Source organism: Lissotriton vulgaris, chromosome 3_1 (genome assembly GCF_964263255.1).
Source record: "Lissotriton vulgaris chromosome 3_1, aLisVul1.2, whole genome shotgun sequence".
Taxonomy (NCBI): domain Eukaryota; kingdom Metazoa; phylum Chordata; class Amphibia; order Caudata; family Salamandridae; genus Lissotriton; species Lissotriton vulgaris.
Genome location: NC_141689.1, coordinates 612,488,094 through 612,506,412, shown reverse-complemented (window position 1 = coordinate 612,506,412; position 18,319 = coordinate 612,488,094). Strand labels below are relative to the sequence as shown.

General features: G+C 43.3%; 1 protein-coding gene across 1 annotated transcript in view; it reads right to left on the bottom strand.

Annotated features, from left to right (window-relative positions):
- Positions 1 to 18,319, bottom strand: part of ADGRV1 (adhesion G protein-coupled receptor V1) — a 1,865,288-nt gene that overhangs the window by 1,730,176 nt on the left and 116,793 nt on the right. Inside the window, exon 8 of the mRNA XM_086963519.1 lies at positions 10,555 to 10,825. Coding sequence (XP_086819645.1) covers positions 10,555 to 10,825 — 271 coding nt within the window. The remainder of the gene's footprint in view (positions 1 to 10,554; positions 10,826 to 18,319) is intronic.

Sequence of the window (18,319 nt, the reverse complement as noted above, 5' to 3'; positions counted from 1 at the left end):
AAGAGCAAGCAGCATACACGGATTCAGTTTCACTTCCTAAACTTTCATTATAGTCGTCCACCACTATAGGTGAGCTCATCACCATGGCCAAGAAGAGGTGAGGGACATTGGGCAGCTGAAGTGCTTTAAGGTGTGAGGCCGGATAGGTTTACCAAACTCCTTCCCATCTTAACCGCAATGTTAAATGATATAAGTGCAAACAACAGAGCTTTCTTAGGAATAAGTGAAGTCCGCATCATGCTGCTACCCGAACCCTGTAAGGACCCAACACTCTGCCCATCTAACTGACACATTTTTCTATTCAATTTAGACTTTGAGATCTTTGCTAAAGTCCTAGCCAATTGACTGCACAAACTGATGCCCGAACACCAAAATGGCCTTGATTTTATAGATATTGCCATGAAGAAAGTTTGGGAGGAAGTAACTTGAAGATAAACCATTGTTCAATAAAGTAGTTTGGGGAAACCTATATCATGTATTGAAATGCAATACAACCCTATAATGTAACCTTGGGAGAGGATCAAATTCACTGGACAGACCTTTACATTCTTACTCATATGCAAGGGCACTTCTCAGGGGTGTCATTTTTCCCCACTTTCTTTTTGAAATATTTTTGGAACCTTTCCTTCAGAATATTAAAGAAAATCCCCAGGTTGATCGTATCTCCTTTTGCAAAGATGTATTTCAGCTGTCCGCCTTTGTGAATGATATTGTTCTTGCCCTCACTGTAGCCCTGCAATCATTTCAGGCTCTTATCCCTTTATTCGAGGAACTTTTAGGCAGTGTCAGGGTTCCAAATAACTATGGCTAACTCTGAAGGTTTGGTGCTAGTCAGAGGGCAGTCCTTTGTCATGAACCACATAAGGAAACATAATTTCACTAGTCTCAAGGCAGCATCAGATTCCTAGGCATCTGATGGAGCCTACCGTACTGGCTCGCACCAGAACAAACTGCGAATTGTTGCTAGATGCAAACAAGCTCCACTTTGGCAGCCTGGAAACACTATGTCCTCTCTCTTGCATAAGAAGAATAGCTGCACTGATAATGATGCTGCTAAATCAGATTTTATATGTCTTCCAGGCCCTGCCACTTCCCCAGATGAGGGAAGATATTAGACAGTAGCAAACGGTCTGCTTAACCTTTATCTGGGCAAAGTCTTGCTTGAGGGGGCTAAAGAAAAGACTCCTTACTTGTTGCGCTACTACCAAGCCTCCCAGCCATGATATATGATTGAATGGCTGAAATGGGAAACAGATAATCCATGGTACTTTATAGATCCTAATCTAGAAGCTAGACCACTGGAGAGGAAACAGTGTTTACAATGCTGCCATTACATCACCTTCCATTTACAACGTGGTCGTTAGAATGACTGTGTTGTTGGTACACAATACCTTTACATCCCAAGTCATTAGATCGACTTGCTGTAGGGGGTTCTCTAACCTAAGGAATAGTTTAATTCACTATTCCAACACCTTCCCCACTGTTGCGCACGCTGGAGTTGGAATAGTAAATTATACTATTCCTAAGTCCAGCCCGGCCCCTACAGCAAGTCGATCTAATGACTTGTGATGTAAAGGTATTGCGTTCTAACAACGCGGTCGTTGTAACGACCGTGTTGTAATAGATTGCGATGTAATAGCATGCGTAGTAGTTCGATGTTAGATGCAGCACAACGACACTTTAACTATTGCTGCTAAATTTAAGTCTAGTCCAAGTGCTTCTCAATGACTGCTGCTAGTTGCAAGATTTTGCACAGGTACATTGTATCTATTGCACTTTAATCCACGGTACTTTGATATATCTTTACGTTAAAGTAGGGCGTCAGGTAGGTAGTTTCTTTAAGAAAGCTTTTACCATTTCTTCAGAGTAAGGATTTTTATGAGTGGTGTGAAATACAAAACCATTATAGAAGGTTCTCTGATGCTATTGGCAACAAAATCCATTTTTTTGTTTTTAAAGATGCGATACCAGATCGATTGAATCTGCGCTCTCTAATTGCTTATCTTAGATGTAAACCACCGCACAAGTGCACTTTATAATGTACCCTAATATTATTTATCAATACCTAGTTGTATAAGTGTTTTGTTGAACAATGATGTGAATCCAGTCAGTTCTAACTGTTGTTCCTGTCACAACCTAAAGTGTTTTTAATCTTGTTTGTAATGATTTTTAGTAATAAACAAATAAAACATTTTCTTCTTCTTCAAGCGTAGTAACATGATATATTTCCACTGGTGATGTGCCCTAGAATCCCTGAAAGTTTTCCAGTCAACTCATCTACATCTCATTAATAACGATAACCATTCTAGGGGTCTGGGACTTCACTGTCCACAGAGAAGCCCTAACTACATTCCGATAACCCCTCCCAACTATAGTCTGCAACTCTGGAGACACACCAGGAATGGAGGTGCGCGAGTTTCATATTTTGAGGCAGAAGGGATGCTTCCAACTCTGGGATTTCTGCTCTGATGCTACCCTAAAATAATTTGAGAAAATTTATTTAGAGTGCAAGATTCTAGAGAGAGAGCACTTCTACAGACTAAAAACTAAAAACTGGGTACTCCAGAGTGGATTTAATGATGGGGCCACTGGGGACCTGGCACACTTTGACAAAATCATACAATATTTTTCCTCCACTAAAGACTGAGGGGCCCATTAGGATCTTGGGCGGATTGCCACCGCCCGCATGGTGGTGGAGATCCGCCCGAGATCCTTAACCGCCCGCCACCCATTTCCCCCCGCCATATTACTATGGTGGGGGGGACCATGGCATACGGAAAGACCATCTGCCGCTTTTCCGCCCGGTCAACAAGTCGACCAACCGGAATAGAGTTTAATATGGTGGCGGTGTCTGAAAGACACCACCAGCCATATTACTATGGGGGCGGAAACATGCCTTTCCGTGGTGGAAAGGCATGTGGGAATTGCTTGCGGGGGCCCGTTGCGGGACTCTGCGGGTTGGGGGTGCACATGGGGGTTACCTATGGTACTCCCCTACAGTTCCATGCACAACATGGCAGGCACCGCGCGGTGCCTGCCATGTTGTTTATGTAAGTGCACGACATGCCTTCCTGGCATTGTGGCAGGTGGTGCTGAGTGCACCGCCAACCACAATGTCAGGAATGCAAGATGCGCCCACCACTGTCGCGGGCGCATCCTGATAGCCCCCACGGGACCCCCGCATTATGGCGGGCGGTCCCATTTTACGATAGGATGGCGGGCGGACAAAGTCCGCCTGCCATCCTAATGACCTCCCTAGTCTCTAGAAAATATGTCCTCCTCAACTCCCCAGCAAAGTAATGATGTGAAATAAATGTTTGGACCAATAATTTCACTTGTTCTGAGGTAAGGAGATTCTTTATAAAATTCTATTCCAATGGCAACCTGCACGGCTACATTAGCCACTCTATTAACCAGGCATACCCCAACACCTGCTGAAGGGCCAGTGGCGAAGTGGGATCCTTGTTACACATACTGTGGGCATACCCACAATGGCGGGATTCTCAGACAAGGTCTTCCTGGCCATCTACTAAATCCATGGCCAAACCATAGACACATTACCTAAATTTGCTCTGCTGGACAGATCTGCAGAATGAAAAGTCCCATTGAACTGCAGTTAAGTATCCCACCTCTTATTGGTGGTCATGCACATTGTTTTGCCTCTTTCGGGGTGAGACCACTACACCGTCCTATGAACTTTGGATGAAAAAACTATTTTTCCTATTGGGTCATGAGAAAATTGCACATAGTTTGTCTGGCAGATAAGTCTGGCAATTTAACAAACTATGGTATCCAGTTTTACTAAACTTAAACAAAGATTAAAGGGCTGTACATGCCGTGGTCTCACAGATTTAGGCCTTATTGATTAAACCACGATAGCCCGGTTTGAGACACTATTGACTATTATCAATTTTATAAGCAAGTGGTCAGGGGTAGTAGGATGGGAGGGTACATGTTGGTTCTTCCTTTTAAAATCGGGAAAGGCGGTAAGACTTGAAGGGTATACCTGCCAAAATGTCGTTCTTTATGTCTTCTAAATTTACAATAAAACTACTAAAGCTGAGATACAGAAGGGTAGCTTACCCTGCACCAGACGAGAGCTCCAAAAACAAAAGTAATGACACTGAGGGTGGTGCAGCTAAATTTGTAGTTACCATGGGGGAATATAAAATGTGTGTATGCTCTAAACAGGAGGAAAATTAGTTGGGTTAATTAACCTCTTTGCGTTATGATTCATTTGATGTAGACCAAAGATCACCCAGCATTTTGTGTTTGTGTATCTTACAATTGGGAAGATAATTATACAAATCCATATTTAGAGATAAAGGTGAATGAAAAAGTACAGCTTAACATATACAAACAACTGGACTGCTAGCCAAAGTAATTTTGAACAAAAGAGGGCTCAGTAAGAAAGAAAAGAAAAAGAGAATATCAGGGCATTAAAATGGGACCAAGGAGAATCCCAATACGAGCATAATCAAACAAACTTACCATAGCAGCTGAAAATGACATTGAAGTTTCTAATATAAGCGTTAAAGAGAAGAAGCAAGGATAATATCACTTGGAAGTGTAACTTTTTGCTAATTGAATTGCAGATCGTCAAAGGAGGGTTGTGACACGCCCACCACAGACACCATTTGGCTCATCAGAATACCATGGTTGTGAGTTCAAAGCATTTCAAACTTCCAAGGAAATGCAATTCATGAAGGATGATCTACCAAAGTTATTGAAAATCTAAGTAATGACTGCTACAAAGAAAGTCTCAGTACCATAATTGAATTGTAATAACCCTGGATTAAATTGACACAACATGAACATCTTTCCCAGCACTCTGTGGACTCTTGAATTACTTTAAGAGTCGTATTAGGTTAACTAGCACATTATGCCGGTTTCTGCCAGGTACATCACCAGTAGTGACCATCAAGGCAAACAGTGATAGTGTAGCATATTATAAAAAAATGTGATGTTTCCTCTACAAGCGCAAAGTCCCATCTACACATGGAACAAATTTTAAGGGGTAAACAGCAGGTTGAAACCGACGGTCTGTCTTTAAAGCAGACTGACGATCAGTACTTTGAAGAGGATGAACTGATCTACATGCAGGTGGAAGCATTGTCTCTGCACCAGCCTGCGAGGGATGCCAAGGGGGCTATATTGGCCCCCTCTCCCAATGGGCAAGTTTCAAGGGTTCGTTGACTTGTGTCACTTTGCATGTGGCTCATAAACAGTGCACCTCTCAACAGTCTGTTTACCCCTGTGCCCACAAATGGCTCAATTCAGTCACAGAGGCAAATGAGTTTCTTCATTTGCATAGGCCACGTGCCTATACCTATGATGGAAGTGTCCTAATGGATAGCATGGGTGCAAAATATGCTCCAGCACAATCCCATATTACAGAAGGGGCTGCACAAGCATCTCTGGCTCAATCTCAAATTCCAAAATGCCCTACAGCTACAAATTCATGGGCCGAAACACTTATTCTGCCCCTTGAAAACGTTCTGCAATATGAACACAAATTCAATTCCCTATTAGGAAGGAGCTTAACAGCGAGGTATGCAATCATTGACTAGGATTCTTTTTTTAAAAAGGAGGATGAGAGATTCAGTGGTTAGATAACATGTCTAGAAGATTTTATGTGCAAGTAAATAATGACATGAGGGCCATTGTATCCTGGAAGAAGGTGGTATATACTAGTAGTGGCATAATAGACATGCTTTAAATGCCCACAAAGACTCACTTAAAGGTTCTTGCCTGAATTTCGAAAACAAACACATCTTAAACCAGGAATAGGAGAATGATATTTTAAGGGGAGATGCTTGCCAGTGTTAAGTTTATCTAATTCGTTCTAAAAAGTATTAAAGTTCTCAACAAAATTTGAGGATTGATAAGGTAAAGCAAAACTGCAGGTACAGAAAGTGAAAACAAGAGATACTATACCAGTTGTGCAGCTCTTTTATATACAAACCAAGCAGAGGTGTTTCTGCAGATTGAGGGGACTAAGCCTGACTGCATCAACGAAAGCGGATGCGTTGTGAGGAGGAGTTAGGCTTAGATTCGAGACCTTAACAGAGATTGCTCCTTTGAGTGGCAATCAATACCCTCTGTCAACTGGCACCAGTGAGCTAAACTAATCGCTCTCACTTGTCACAATGGGTGAATACCTAGTGGCATCTGGGCTTGGTGGTCTTGTCATTCTTTGGTGTACTCTGTATTGGAACGTATTTTTGGATTTTGTGAATATGCTGTAGGTTCTGCACTGTTAGTAAGGCTTGTGCTTTAGGACGGTGGTTGGAGCTTCCATTTATGCATTATACCAGATATTGTTTTCTACTGTGTGAAGCCTTCTTAACCGCAATTACTACACTTTGTAAAGGATTGAACACCTACATGACCTTATCTGTTGCAAGCTTCAACATCAACAAATGTATTGGAACACCACAGGAACTTTGTGCGTTAGCAAGTCTATTTCATTGAAATGTAACGTATGCTAATTGGTGGTCTTTCACTTCGCTTATGAGATTAATTGTTTATTTCTGCCACTCTTCGGGATGGTGCTGGTGACTAAGAGCTATTTGCTCCAGAGAAAAGGAAAACTTGCTTTCATAAATGCAAAGAGACCAAAAACATTGACTTAAAAGTGGGTGATAAAATAGTAGTAAAAGTTCAGAGAAAATATGATGGAGATTCAAAATATTCTTCTTCACTCGAAATTATATAATTGTTCTGTGAAATTAGAAAATGGACATATTTGGACCCTGAATCATATAGTTCTTATTAGAAATTAACCTTTACTTATGTTCTCAACCTCTTTCTATAGCGTCATTATAGCACAAGGCTCCCTGCCCACTGCCATTAGAAAAATCTGCCTTCGGTGGATGGAACATGCTACTCTTTGAACACCTTGGGTGCAGGAGAGACCTCAGGAGTGCAGGCTGCCCTACACTTCCTACTAAATCTTACCTTATGGCAGCTGGCACACCGATGTTGTCTCCTCACCCTGCCCAGCAGTCTTCTCTCTGGGGTCAACCGTGGAGGCATAATAGCATCTCCATCTTCCTGTTGTCTCCCCCCATCTAGAATGCTTCAATAGAACTTCTGGGAAGGTATATTCTTACAAACGAAGATGGCCACCATTAAACACCAATCTGTGGAGATTCTCCCAGGCCAAACTGGAGGCCCTGCTTCCAGAGGTTATTTTTTGTTTTTGCTCAATAGAAAAGTGGAAACCAGGTCTACTCACTGGATCACATTACTGAGTTGTTCCTTCATTGTGATTCCTGCTTCTGACCTTCTCTTGGAGTTACTGGAGTTTGTTAGTCCTGTCTGCCGACTCTTCCATTACCCTGGTTTCCTAAACTCCTCAGCGAACTCTTCAGCGCCTCTCAATTCCAGCTGAACCGCCTCCTCCTCAGTTGGACATCCACGAGTCAAAGACATCTATGTGTCCTGAGGTGTCACAGCCATAGTGGATGTTTTTTTTCCTTAGGGCTTTTTCTTCCTTTTTAGGGCACCTTTTGGAAGGCACCTTCTACTTAGGCACAACGTAGTGTCGGCAGCAATGTGGGTACTGGAAAAGGTCCCCCTTACCTCTAGCAATCTAGGACTACGAAGACCTTGATGTCCAGAAGCAGCAACATCCAGACCCATCTTCGGCAGGCCTTCAGTCCTGTGAAATTTCCCTTACCTATTTGGGGTTCATTCTTATTTGAGTGGTTTAGGAGTAGGTGTGTAGGTAACTGGGGCTGCGCTCTAGTATTCCTTGTATATAATGTATTTTACATTTATTTTTATAAATGTGGTATAGGTTCTATACTGTTAGTAAGGCTTGTGCTTTCTGGATGGTGGTTGGAGCTTTTTTTTACTGCATTAAACTGGAGTATGTATTTTACAGGTGTGGAGCTTCTTTTTCTCCACTACTACACTTTGCATAAACTTTTTCATTTACCAAATGGCCTCCATGCATGAACATGCATGTACAACTAACTCTGAATCATTTTACCTAAAGCTTAGGAAAAAGCATTCAAAGATGGTCAAGGCGCATGCAAGCATGTTTGTGTTTAACGGGTATATCAGGTGCAGGACTCTACTATAGATATAGAATCTCTGGTTCAGTGCAATTGGCACGAAAGTCTACTCAGTCTTATAAAATACTAAGAGTTCAGGCAGCCTACGATTTCATTTAAACTATGCAGTTCTAGAGCAAGAGACCTTCTCTCAGTCTTCCAGGCACGGCCCATGTTACCTGTCTAGGAAAGCCCTGTTTGCCATTTGCTGGTCATCCTTCCGTCTCGACCTAGTGCGAAGTCTCATGCATGGCATTGGAGACTCTTCTTTACCGTGTACAGATATAGTATGATTGTTGTTGTGAGACTGGAAGAAGCGGTATGACTGGAAGTATGTATGGTTGTGTTTGAGTTTAACCAGGGGTGTGCTGTTAGATATGTTGTCTTAACACCTTGGCTGCTAGGGGGTTTTCACAGTTAAGTAAATATTGAAATGATCATGGCTAAAAAAGAAATATACCAATGATTGTTTGTACAATGAGATTGTATCTTTTATCTATGTGTTTGAAAAGTATAATATGACAAAAGAGAAAAAAAGGTATTTTGATAAAAATGTAATGAAATGTTTTGATGAACTATATATATATATAAAAGACTTTGAGATAACCTTTTCTTGTCACTGGTGTACTTTCTGAAATGTATTGGAAAAGCATGTGAACTTTGTCGCATGGTAAATGTATGATGGTCTATGAGGGAAATATTGTTACTGTTGTATGCATCCTTCCATCTCGCACAGCAAAGCGTTTCAGCAGTGGAGTAAGGTCATGGAGGTTTACCTGCCTCTCTGGTCACATCAAAGTTGAAGAACGGCAAGCTAGTGATCAACTGTCTTCTTTTTAGCAATTGAAGACTCCGGGCCACAGCTGAAGACTTCGGCAGCTGCAGTGTCGTGTCACACTGTTTGATGGTGGGGACATATGTCTGCTATTTCTGGGTGTTCCTCACAATGGAAAAACAGCTGGGCTTCTCCTTCTGGGCTGTCTTTCCTCCTGATGAACCAGGCACTTTTCTTCTCTCTCTGTGCAAACAGGCTTCCAGGCATCAAGCACTCCCAGAGCTACTCCAGCAAGTTATGGGGACTTCAGGTGATGTCCTCTCACCTGAGGTAGGCTAATTGTCATGCAGGCATCAGTCCTGTTTGCACAGCAGCTCTTTGAATAGTCCTGGTTGCCCAGTAGCTATTTAAATACTCAGCAGAGCAATCACTTCATTGGCTCTAGTAGGAGCTTCCAAAACAAGGACACAATTGTGTGCGAGATTTCCAGCTGCCTTCAAGAAGTTGTAATCAGGTTCAGATAAAAGGGCAGACTCTCCCCAGAAACATCCTCAGCTTTAACAACAGAATCTGCCTGTTGTCTGTTGAATATCTTTTCTTGTAAAGTCTTAGCTGTGTGTGTCCAGCAGTGATCAGGGGCCTGTGCTGGATTCCTGGTTGGCTTTAGAGTCATCATTGCATCTTCCACTGCTGGAATCGGTAAGCCTTGTTTCAGCTGATATCTGTATGATGCATACAGGGTTTGTTTGCACTGACCTTCTCCCTTGTGTCTTACAGCTTGTTAGATCGATCCAAGTTTCACAGCAACAGAAGAAGTCTCAGACACCAAGCACCAGCCCTGGATTTCTCCTTTACAACCTTTCTCTGTTTCTCCCACAGTTTCTGTGTCTAGTAGTACTTATAGATCACTTTACCAGTAAAGTAATGAAGGGACTGCAGGACCTTCCAGCAGACCCACAACATCCTAGGGAAACTTTACACTAGTGAGTTAGGAGGCTGCACTCCTCTACGTCAGATAAAACAGGTCTGCCCAAAACAATAAATCCTCAGTAATCGGTACGTTGTCATCAACCCAAGATATGGACAGCAGTCTAATGCCTCTACAAAGAGTATGCTTGGTACAAAACTGGCTTTACCATGGACAAACCTGGGCATCAGCACACACACTGTATTAACATGCTGCTTGGCCAAACAAACAGTAAGGATATCAGATTCATATGCAGTTGGGTACTTATTGCATAGGCTCATGCCTGCATACCATCCAAGGAACACCCCTGTCCCAACAACGCTTGATGTGCTCCTTAATAATCTGTGGGCAGACCCCAGCATGCCAGTGCAGTATAAAAGTATTCAACTGCTAGACGAAATCAAAGTATCAATGTATAAACAAATTTATGAAAGCAAGTAAGTTAACTAAGGCAATCCTTGTCATGAAAAAATGTGCATCAAGGGAGATAGACTGTAATTAAAATGGAGAAATGAGCTAGCTTTTTAAATGGCATGCTATTGCTGAGTACCTTAAAAACAGATTTACGCACATTTAAAGGTGGGCTGGTACCAATAAATGTGAGCTAAATTAGACATTATTAAAATTTTCTATGGTCCATTTCAAATATGGTATTTTATTTTACAGATTCGGAAACAATGATTTGTGTATTGAACGTTGCTGCTGTTAGATTAATTTCTCAGTCACTCCTGCTTTCGCAGCATACTTACATCTGCTGGCTTCCCGACTTCCGCACCACCTTGAGTTGTATTTTCCAAGATTCTGAGCAAATAAGTCTGTGCTTCTTCTGGAGTTTCATCACTAATTATATTTAGAATAATGGGCGCCTGCATCTCCCCTTGATCAAAATGTAGGACCCCGGATGCGGGCCAGAGGTCCGTCGTGACCGGCAAGGGGTCCGAGCTGTTGCGTGTGATGATCCAGTTCACAGACACATTCCCGTGTGTTCCCCCATTTCGTACAATTGTGATTCCTTCAAATCTGCGGTTGGGAACGAAAACAATAAACACAATATTATTATGTGCTCAATCAACAGCCATATTTAGTCAGGCCTCTTGAAACAGAGGGGCATATTACCAAGGGCCTTATCGCCGCTTTAGCGGGAATTTTTCCTGCTAAAGCTGCAACAATTTTATCGCCCTATTACCTAGCTGTCGCTAACACCAGTTAGCGACAGCTAGTAGGAGATAGCGATCATCTTGGGCCAGGCTTTGCATGTCAGCGAAATTTATCGCTAATGACATGCAAAGTGGGCGTGCCAAGATGTTAGCGACTGGAAACAGTCGCTAACATCGCTATCTCCTATTAATTATTTTTGGAAATATTCGCGCTAATTGCGAATATCTCCAAAAGCTAACACCTGCCCTGAGCAGTTCTTAGCCATGTTATCCAATGGTAGGTGGATAACATGGCTAAGAGCATTAGCTCGGTAATGCATGAATATCGCGGACTTTTCAGCGATATTCATGCATTTCGGCCGATTTTTATCGCTTTTGAGATAAACCTTGATAATAGCAAGGTTTATCTACGATAAAAATCGGCGGAGCTCGGCGATAACTATACTGCCATTAAGCCAACATAGCGATAATCTTCGCTAGTTGTTGGTAATATGCCCCATAGTGTAGTACTAGATTCCTTATGAACACTACTAACAGACAACAAGTACAAGAAAGAAAGAAACAGCCTCCAGAACAACAACTCTGTATTCATCTTTCTTCAGGAACATTACAATGATCATTGCACAGCCCACCTACCTCTCAAGCCTCAGCACCCATCACACAGAGTCACTCTCCAATTGTATGTTTGCCTTCAACTCCATAGAGCATTTGTTGAGTTAGGCTTGGTACGAGCTATAGAAACACCTCATAAGTACACACATATTACATTACCATACCTCCACAGCTGAGATCAAACTCTTGCCTTTTACATCACCCCACCACTTCACCTTCTAGTCCATTGTAATGTAACACATATACATTACTTTTTTGATGCTTTGAAAAAAACATTTATATAAGAGGAGTGGAATAACCTCACTTTGCATAGAGAATGGGGAAATCTTTTAAGCACAGTCTCCAAATGTGTACCAGAGAAACCTAGCTTTCAACTACAAGATTAATTCAACATTTCAGTTCTCAATTCAGGCGCCCTTTGGAGTGTCTGTGGAGGCCACTACATTTTCCATCTCAGCTCTTGGAACATCCAACAGTGGATACGCTGTTCACAGCTTTTCATCTCAATCTTTTTACTAGGCATGAGGGAAATAATCAAGAATTCCTTTTGGCAACAGAAATAAACGGGCAATTTACAATACCAGCAGCCCCAGATTTATTCCAGATGTGAATTAATATATTCCCTTTTGTGTCCACCAATGATAAAAAGTGATGCAATATATGTTTATTGCTAGAGTGCTGGTGCTAGAATTTATGTGACCCAATTGAATCTCACCCGGGAACTGCATGTGCACTTTATCGTGCTATCTAGGATAGTTTTTGAACACAGGTGGAGCAGAAATCAACAATATGGATGTTTGAAATTAGAAACATGTGTCTCAATGTTTTTTCTTTTAAGACTTGAGGGAATACTGCCACAGAATGGCGGATATGCCAAAAAGGGATCTTCAAGTTTGTTCCTATCACAATGGACCAGTCAGAAAATCTTTAGTAGAAGTCCTCTGATCCTTGGAACCCGGTATTACTGAGTCAGTGTATAGGTGATATATTCCTGCTTTGTGTATCTATTTATTTTTCCCCAAAATTCCTACCCACTCAAATGTAAATGTTTTTAAAGATGGAAGTGAATTGCAAATGACAGGATGCAAAAACTCATGATTCATGCTTTTGGGTTTACGGTATATTCAATGCCCACCAAGTTCTTAGCAGTAATGTGGCATTGGCTGTTTAAACGCCAGAATAGTGTTTTTACATGCTGTGGTTAATTTAGGGTAGGGCATTGATAATAACAGTATAAAGTAAGTTTTGAGGTGTCGCTGCAGATCTTAAACCACGGTATATGCACAATTCAAATAATTTGAAAAAGAAAACTATTTTGAACAACAAGAAACGTTTTATTTCCACCAGCTAACCTAATCCTAAAAAGTTACTGGGTCATTAGTATTTGGTGCTTTAGAGCTACTTTGCAAATTACTGGGTCACATCCATGCACCGCTGCCGGCATTACTGTTATGGTTAAAATGCTCCCGACATGTTGTCAGGAACACTTTCATCAAAGCGATCACTGTCACTGCACTGGGATCTCTAAACATGATGGGTTGTCGACCACCAGGTGGGCGGAGGTGAGGTCCTTTGCTGTACTGTAGGCTGGGCGGACACCTGATTCCATCTTAGGTATAAATGACCTCCTAAGTACAGTATTAAATGTTTATGATGACACACAACAAACAAAGTAGGGGAATCAAAAAGGGGGAGGAAGAGATAGTGCTGCATGGCACCGAAGTGGGTATGTCCTCCTCATGCAAAAGTAACTATAATCAAAAGGGTCCACCTCAAGGGTTTTTTTTTTAGTATGTATCTGGAATACACACATTTGTTTAAAATACCCCTCACACACCAAAAGGGCCCTTGGTGTCATGCTTCATCATCGGGGTCTTCCCGCCCGGCTGCCGGACGGGGCAGTGCTGCGACAAGCGACTACGCTGGAGCACCTTTTTAATTTTTGGTGCTATGTGAGTGAATTGGAGTGAGTGTCAGTGGGGTCAGGAGTGATATAAAGGTGATGTTAAAAAATACCTGGCCTAGTGATAAAAAAACTATTTAATAAACACTGGCTGGTATTGTTAAAAAAGTGAAGTCGGAAAGAGTAAGTGGAGTTATGAGTTTACTTTCCTGTGTGGGTCGACATGTTTCGGGGCGCCATGCCCCTTCGTCAGGACCGGGGTAAGAGATCCCCCTGTCACTCACTAGAGTGTCGCCACAAAGGGTGTATTTACAAAAAAAGTGAAGAAAAGATCTATGTGTATGGATATATACTTTATATTCTAATACACATCCCTTTCTAAAAAAGATACTTATGTAGTATGCTTATTATGATGAGGAACAGTGCCTCATGGGCCAACACTAGATGGAAGGGTATTCGGGGGGTCCAATCAACCCCCAGCCTCATTGTGCTTCCTCCTCCGTCCGTGGCCTCCGTGGTAACCACCACGCTTATCATAATAAGCATACTACATAAGTATCTTTTTTAGAAAGGGATGTGTATTAGAATATAAAGTATATATCACTAGGCCAGGTATTTTTTAACATCACCTTTATATCACTCCTGACCCCACTGACACTCACTCCAATTCACTCACATAGCACCAACAATTAAAAAGGTGCTCCAGCGTAGTCGCTTGTCGCAGCACTGCCCCGTCCGGCAGCTGGGCGGGAACACCCCGATGATGAAGCATGACACCAAGGGCCCTTTTGGTGTGTGAGGAGTATTTTAAACAAATGCGTGTATTCCAGAGTCATCAGGATACATACTAAAAAAAAAAACCCTTGAGGTGGACCCTTTTGATTATAGTTACACAGCAAACAAAGACATTTGAACACCATTTGCACTAAGCAAGTCAAATGCAGAATCAGCTGTGTGTGGATAAGTGCATGCTCCTGAGTTTAGACCAAAATAACATTTAGACAAGTTACAATACTAACTATGCCATGTTTTACTATAAAATGTATAAAGAAATCTTTTTCTAAATTAAGCATTAATGTACAATGTTATTTTGGTGCATTAAAAGGGACATGTAGAACCTGCATTAAAAGGAGTGTTGGAACTAGAATGTCCTGTGCATAATTTACGATAATGTACCGCTTGGTGCCCAACTGCATGTGAATCTGGAATGCTGATTTTTGTCTTTGGCCTAGTCAGCACACTAATTTCAATCAATTAATCAAGGGTTGGTAAAGCACAACTACTCACCCATGAGGGTCTCAAGGTGCTGGGGGAGGTGGGGAGGAGATCCGTCTAAGTGCTGGGGTAATTCGAAGAGCCAGGTCTTGAGGTTCTTCCTCAACTGGGGTAGCGTGAGAGATAGTCTGAAGTGGAGGGTTAGAGTGTTACAGGTCTTGGCTGTGAGGAAGGAGAAGGGCTTTCCTCCAATTCTGGTCTTGCAGATCTGTGGGACGGTGGGCAGGACGAGCTGGGCCAAGCGGAGGTGCCTTTTGGATGCATGGAATGAGAGGCGGCTGTTCAGGTGTGCCAGTCTGGCATTGTTGAGGGCCTTGTAAGTGTGGGTGAGGAGTTTGAAGGTTATTCTTCTGCCTGCCGGGAGCCAGTGGAGTTTGCAGAGTGATGTGGCTGTGCTGGGTGCTGTGGCGTTTTGGATATTCTGGAGCTTGTGGAGGTGTTTCTGGGTAATGCCAGCAAGGAGTGTGTTGCAGTAGTCGAGTCTGCTGCTGATGAGCGTGTGAATGATAGTCTTTCTGGATTAGGTGGGGATCCATATGAGGGTCTTTCGCAGCAGGCAGAGGGTATTGAAACAGGCTCGAGAATGCTGAGTTGATCTGGCAGTCCACAGTGAGCGATGCGCCGAGTATGGTGCAGAGGCTTCATACGTGGTCTATCAGGGCGAGGGGAGTTTCTTGCACAGAGGGCTACCAGATCTCATTCCATAAGGAGGGGCTGGATCCCAGGATGATGACTTTTATCTTGCCTAGGGCTGTTGTTCTTCATACAGGTAGCAACAGCTTTCATCCCTTCTTGGAAGTTGTTCCTGGTGACATCAGGTTCATTGGTGAGGGAGAGGATCAGCTGTGTGACATCGTAGTAGGAGACAATGTTGAGTCCCTGGTTCCTGACAATGGTTGTGAGGGGGCCATGTAGACATTGAAGAGGGTGGAGCTGAGAGAGGAGCCCTGGAGTTCTTCACAGTTGATCTCTGTTGGTTCCATGAGGTATGGCAGAAGTCTGACCCAATGTGTTCTGCCTGTGAGGAAGGATAGGATCCAGTAGAGAGCCTTGCCGCAGATGTCGGCGTCATGGAGTCTAGTGGCTAGGGTGTGGAGGGAGACGCTGTCAAAAACTGCTGAGAGGTCCAGAAGGATGAAGGCTGTGGTTTTGCCCTGGTCGAGAAGGTGACAAGGAGGGTGGTCTGGGTGCTATGACTGCTTCAGAAACCGACTGGGAGATGTCCAGTATATCGTTTGTTTCAATGAAGTTGGCTAGTTGGTTGTTGACAGCTTTTTCGATGACTTTGCCTGGGAAGGGGAGCAGTGAGATGGGCCTGAAGTTCTTAAGGTCTGTCGGGTCCACAGAGGGTTTAGTCAGGAGTGGGTTGATTTCAGCGTGTCTCCAGCCATTGAGGAAGGAGGAGGACTTGAGGGAACAGTTGATGGTTCGGCATAACTTGGGTGCGATGGCGTTGGCGTGTAAGATGCAGTCGGGGCAGGGTTCCAATGGTGCTCTGGAGTGGATATTTTTCATGGTCTTTAGGGTGTCCTCCGTGGTGAGTGGGATCCAACTGAGCAAGGTCTGTCAGGGGGCGTAGGTTGAGGAGGTTGCTGGTGCAGTGGGGAGGTCCTGGTTGTCAAAGTTGTCGTAGATGGTCTTCATCTTGTGGTGGAAGAAGGTGCAGAGTCTGTTGTAGAGGTCTTTGGAGGGTGGGACGTCTGTGGTTTCGCTGTTGGGTTTGGCGAATTTCTTGTTGATGGTGAAGAGTTCTTTGCTGTTGTGTGCATTGGTGTTGCATCTGTCTTGTAGGTACTTCTTCCTTGTGGTTTTAATGAAGTGGTGGTGCGCAGTGGTGGCTGCTTTGAAGGCGGTGTGAACTTCTGGTGTTTTGTGGTTCCTCCATGTCTTTTCGAGTCATCTACAGGAGCGTCTGGATTTTTGGAGGGTAGGCGTGAACCTGCTTGCTGTCTTGATGTGTTTGCTGGTGGCATTCCTGAGGGAGGACAGGGTGTTGGCGCAGAATGCAATCATTGATGAAGGTTGGGTGCTGCGGTGTTGGCATCTAGAGGGTGCACTGAAATTGGGGCTAGCCCTAGGAGAAGCCATGGTCCAGAGCTTGTTCTGTGAGCCAAGTGTACCCTCTGTAGTGACATAATACTACTATCCATGTTATGGTTTGATGACACACAGTGGGGTAGGCAGCATACCAATTTTTGAGGATTTACAGTTCTGGGCAGAGCCTTTTTTTCTTAAACAGATGAGTGCAGCCTACTTTGTAACCACAATCCAACCTTTGCACTGAAATATGGTTTGATGACACACAGTGGGGTAGGCAGCATACCAATTTTTGAAGATTTACAGTTCTGGGCAGAGCCCTTTTTTTCTTAAACAGATGAGTGCAGCCTACTTTGTAACCACAATCCAACCTTTGCACTGACACTGCATCTGGGTCTGTGGATAGTGGATGTGTGTCACATGTTTCATAGTGAGGCTCTGTGTCTAGTGTCAGTATCATTGCTGTGACTCGTGGGATCCATTTTGAATGGCCTGTGTTTCCACATAGCACATAATGAAGTGTGGGTGCGGCTTACCCAGACAGGGAAGTGCATTGCCTGCATCCCTATGACTGAAGGGTGAGACTTGTAGACTGAAGTGAAAAAGGATGGAGAGAAAGTGTAGAAATTTCAGGAGATCCTTTTAGCAAAGGGTTGTTGAATAATCCTTTATAAGCACTGCTCTTTGGCGAGTGATAGGAAAAAGGGGGTACATCAGAAGATCATGTTGCTAAAGGTGATATAACTTCTAGGCAGATCCTGCTTGTTATCTATCCCTTCTTGCCACTTCAGGAAGGCTCATGACAGCCAGATGCAGTGGTCACACATTTCATTGTGCCTTTGTTTTGGATATTTCTCTGAAGCACCAGTATCATCACTACCTGCTTTGAGAGTCATTACCTTGTACCTAGACTATATCGACACTATAGCTAGCAAATTACATTTTAAAGCAAACCACCCCAATACAGTTCCAGAACCATAGACCATGGACCAACATACCCTGTGTGAAAAAAAGAGTATTAAAGTGATAACCATACCATACTACTTTCTGTCAGGTCGGAGTTCTTTTGATTATGAAAGCAAGTGCTCCACAAACTATTAAAAACTGCTGTGAAGCATGGGCTGGGGGCTGTTTCACACCCAGCCTCCCACAGGTGAAGAGATATCACCTAAAGTCTGTGCAATTTGTGGGGAATCGGGTCTGCATTATGCGTAAACACATGCCTCACTGCTCAAAGAAGGGAAGGAGAGTGCCTGGTCCTTCAGGAGGACAGACTGAAGGAAGTAAAATTCAGAAATTCTCCCATTGTCGGGAACACCCTAAGAAACCGACCTGTGAATGGCAGTACCCCTGGCACATGCTCAAGATGAGTGAGGGTACCATGCTCACCCGCTGTGGTTCATTTGGTGAACTATGTGAAGCAATAATCATCATAATCAGTGAGCAGTTGGGCATCTCTGAAATGACCTGGAGAGCGAGCTCTCACCTCCGATGAAGGGTGTGATCGGACACCAAGGAGGCTGCAACTTC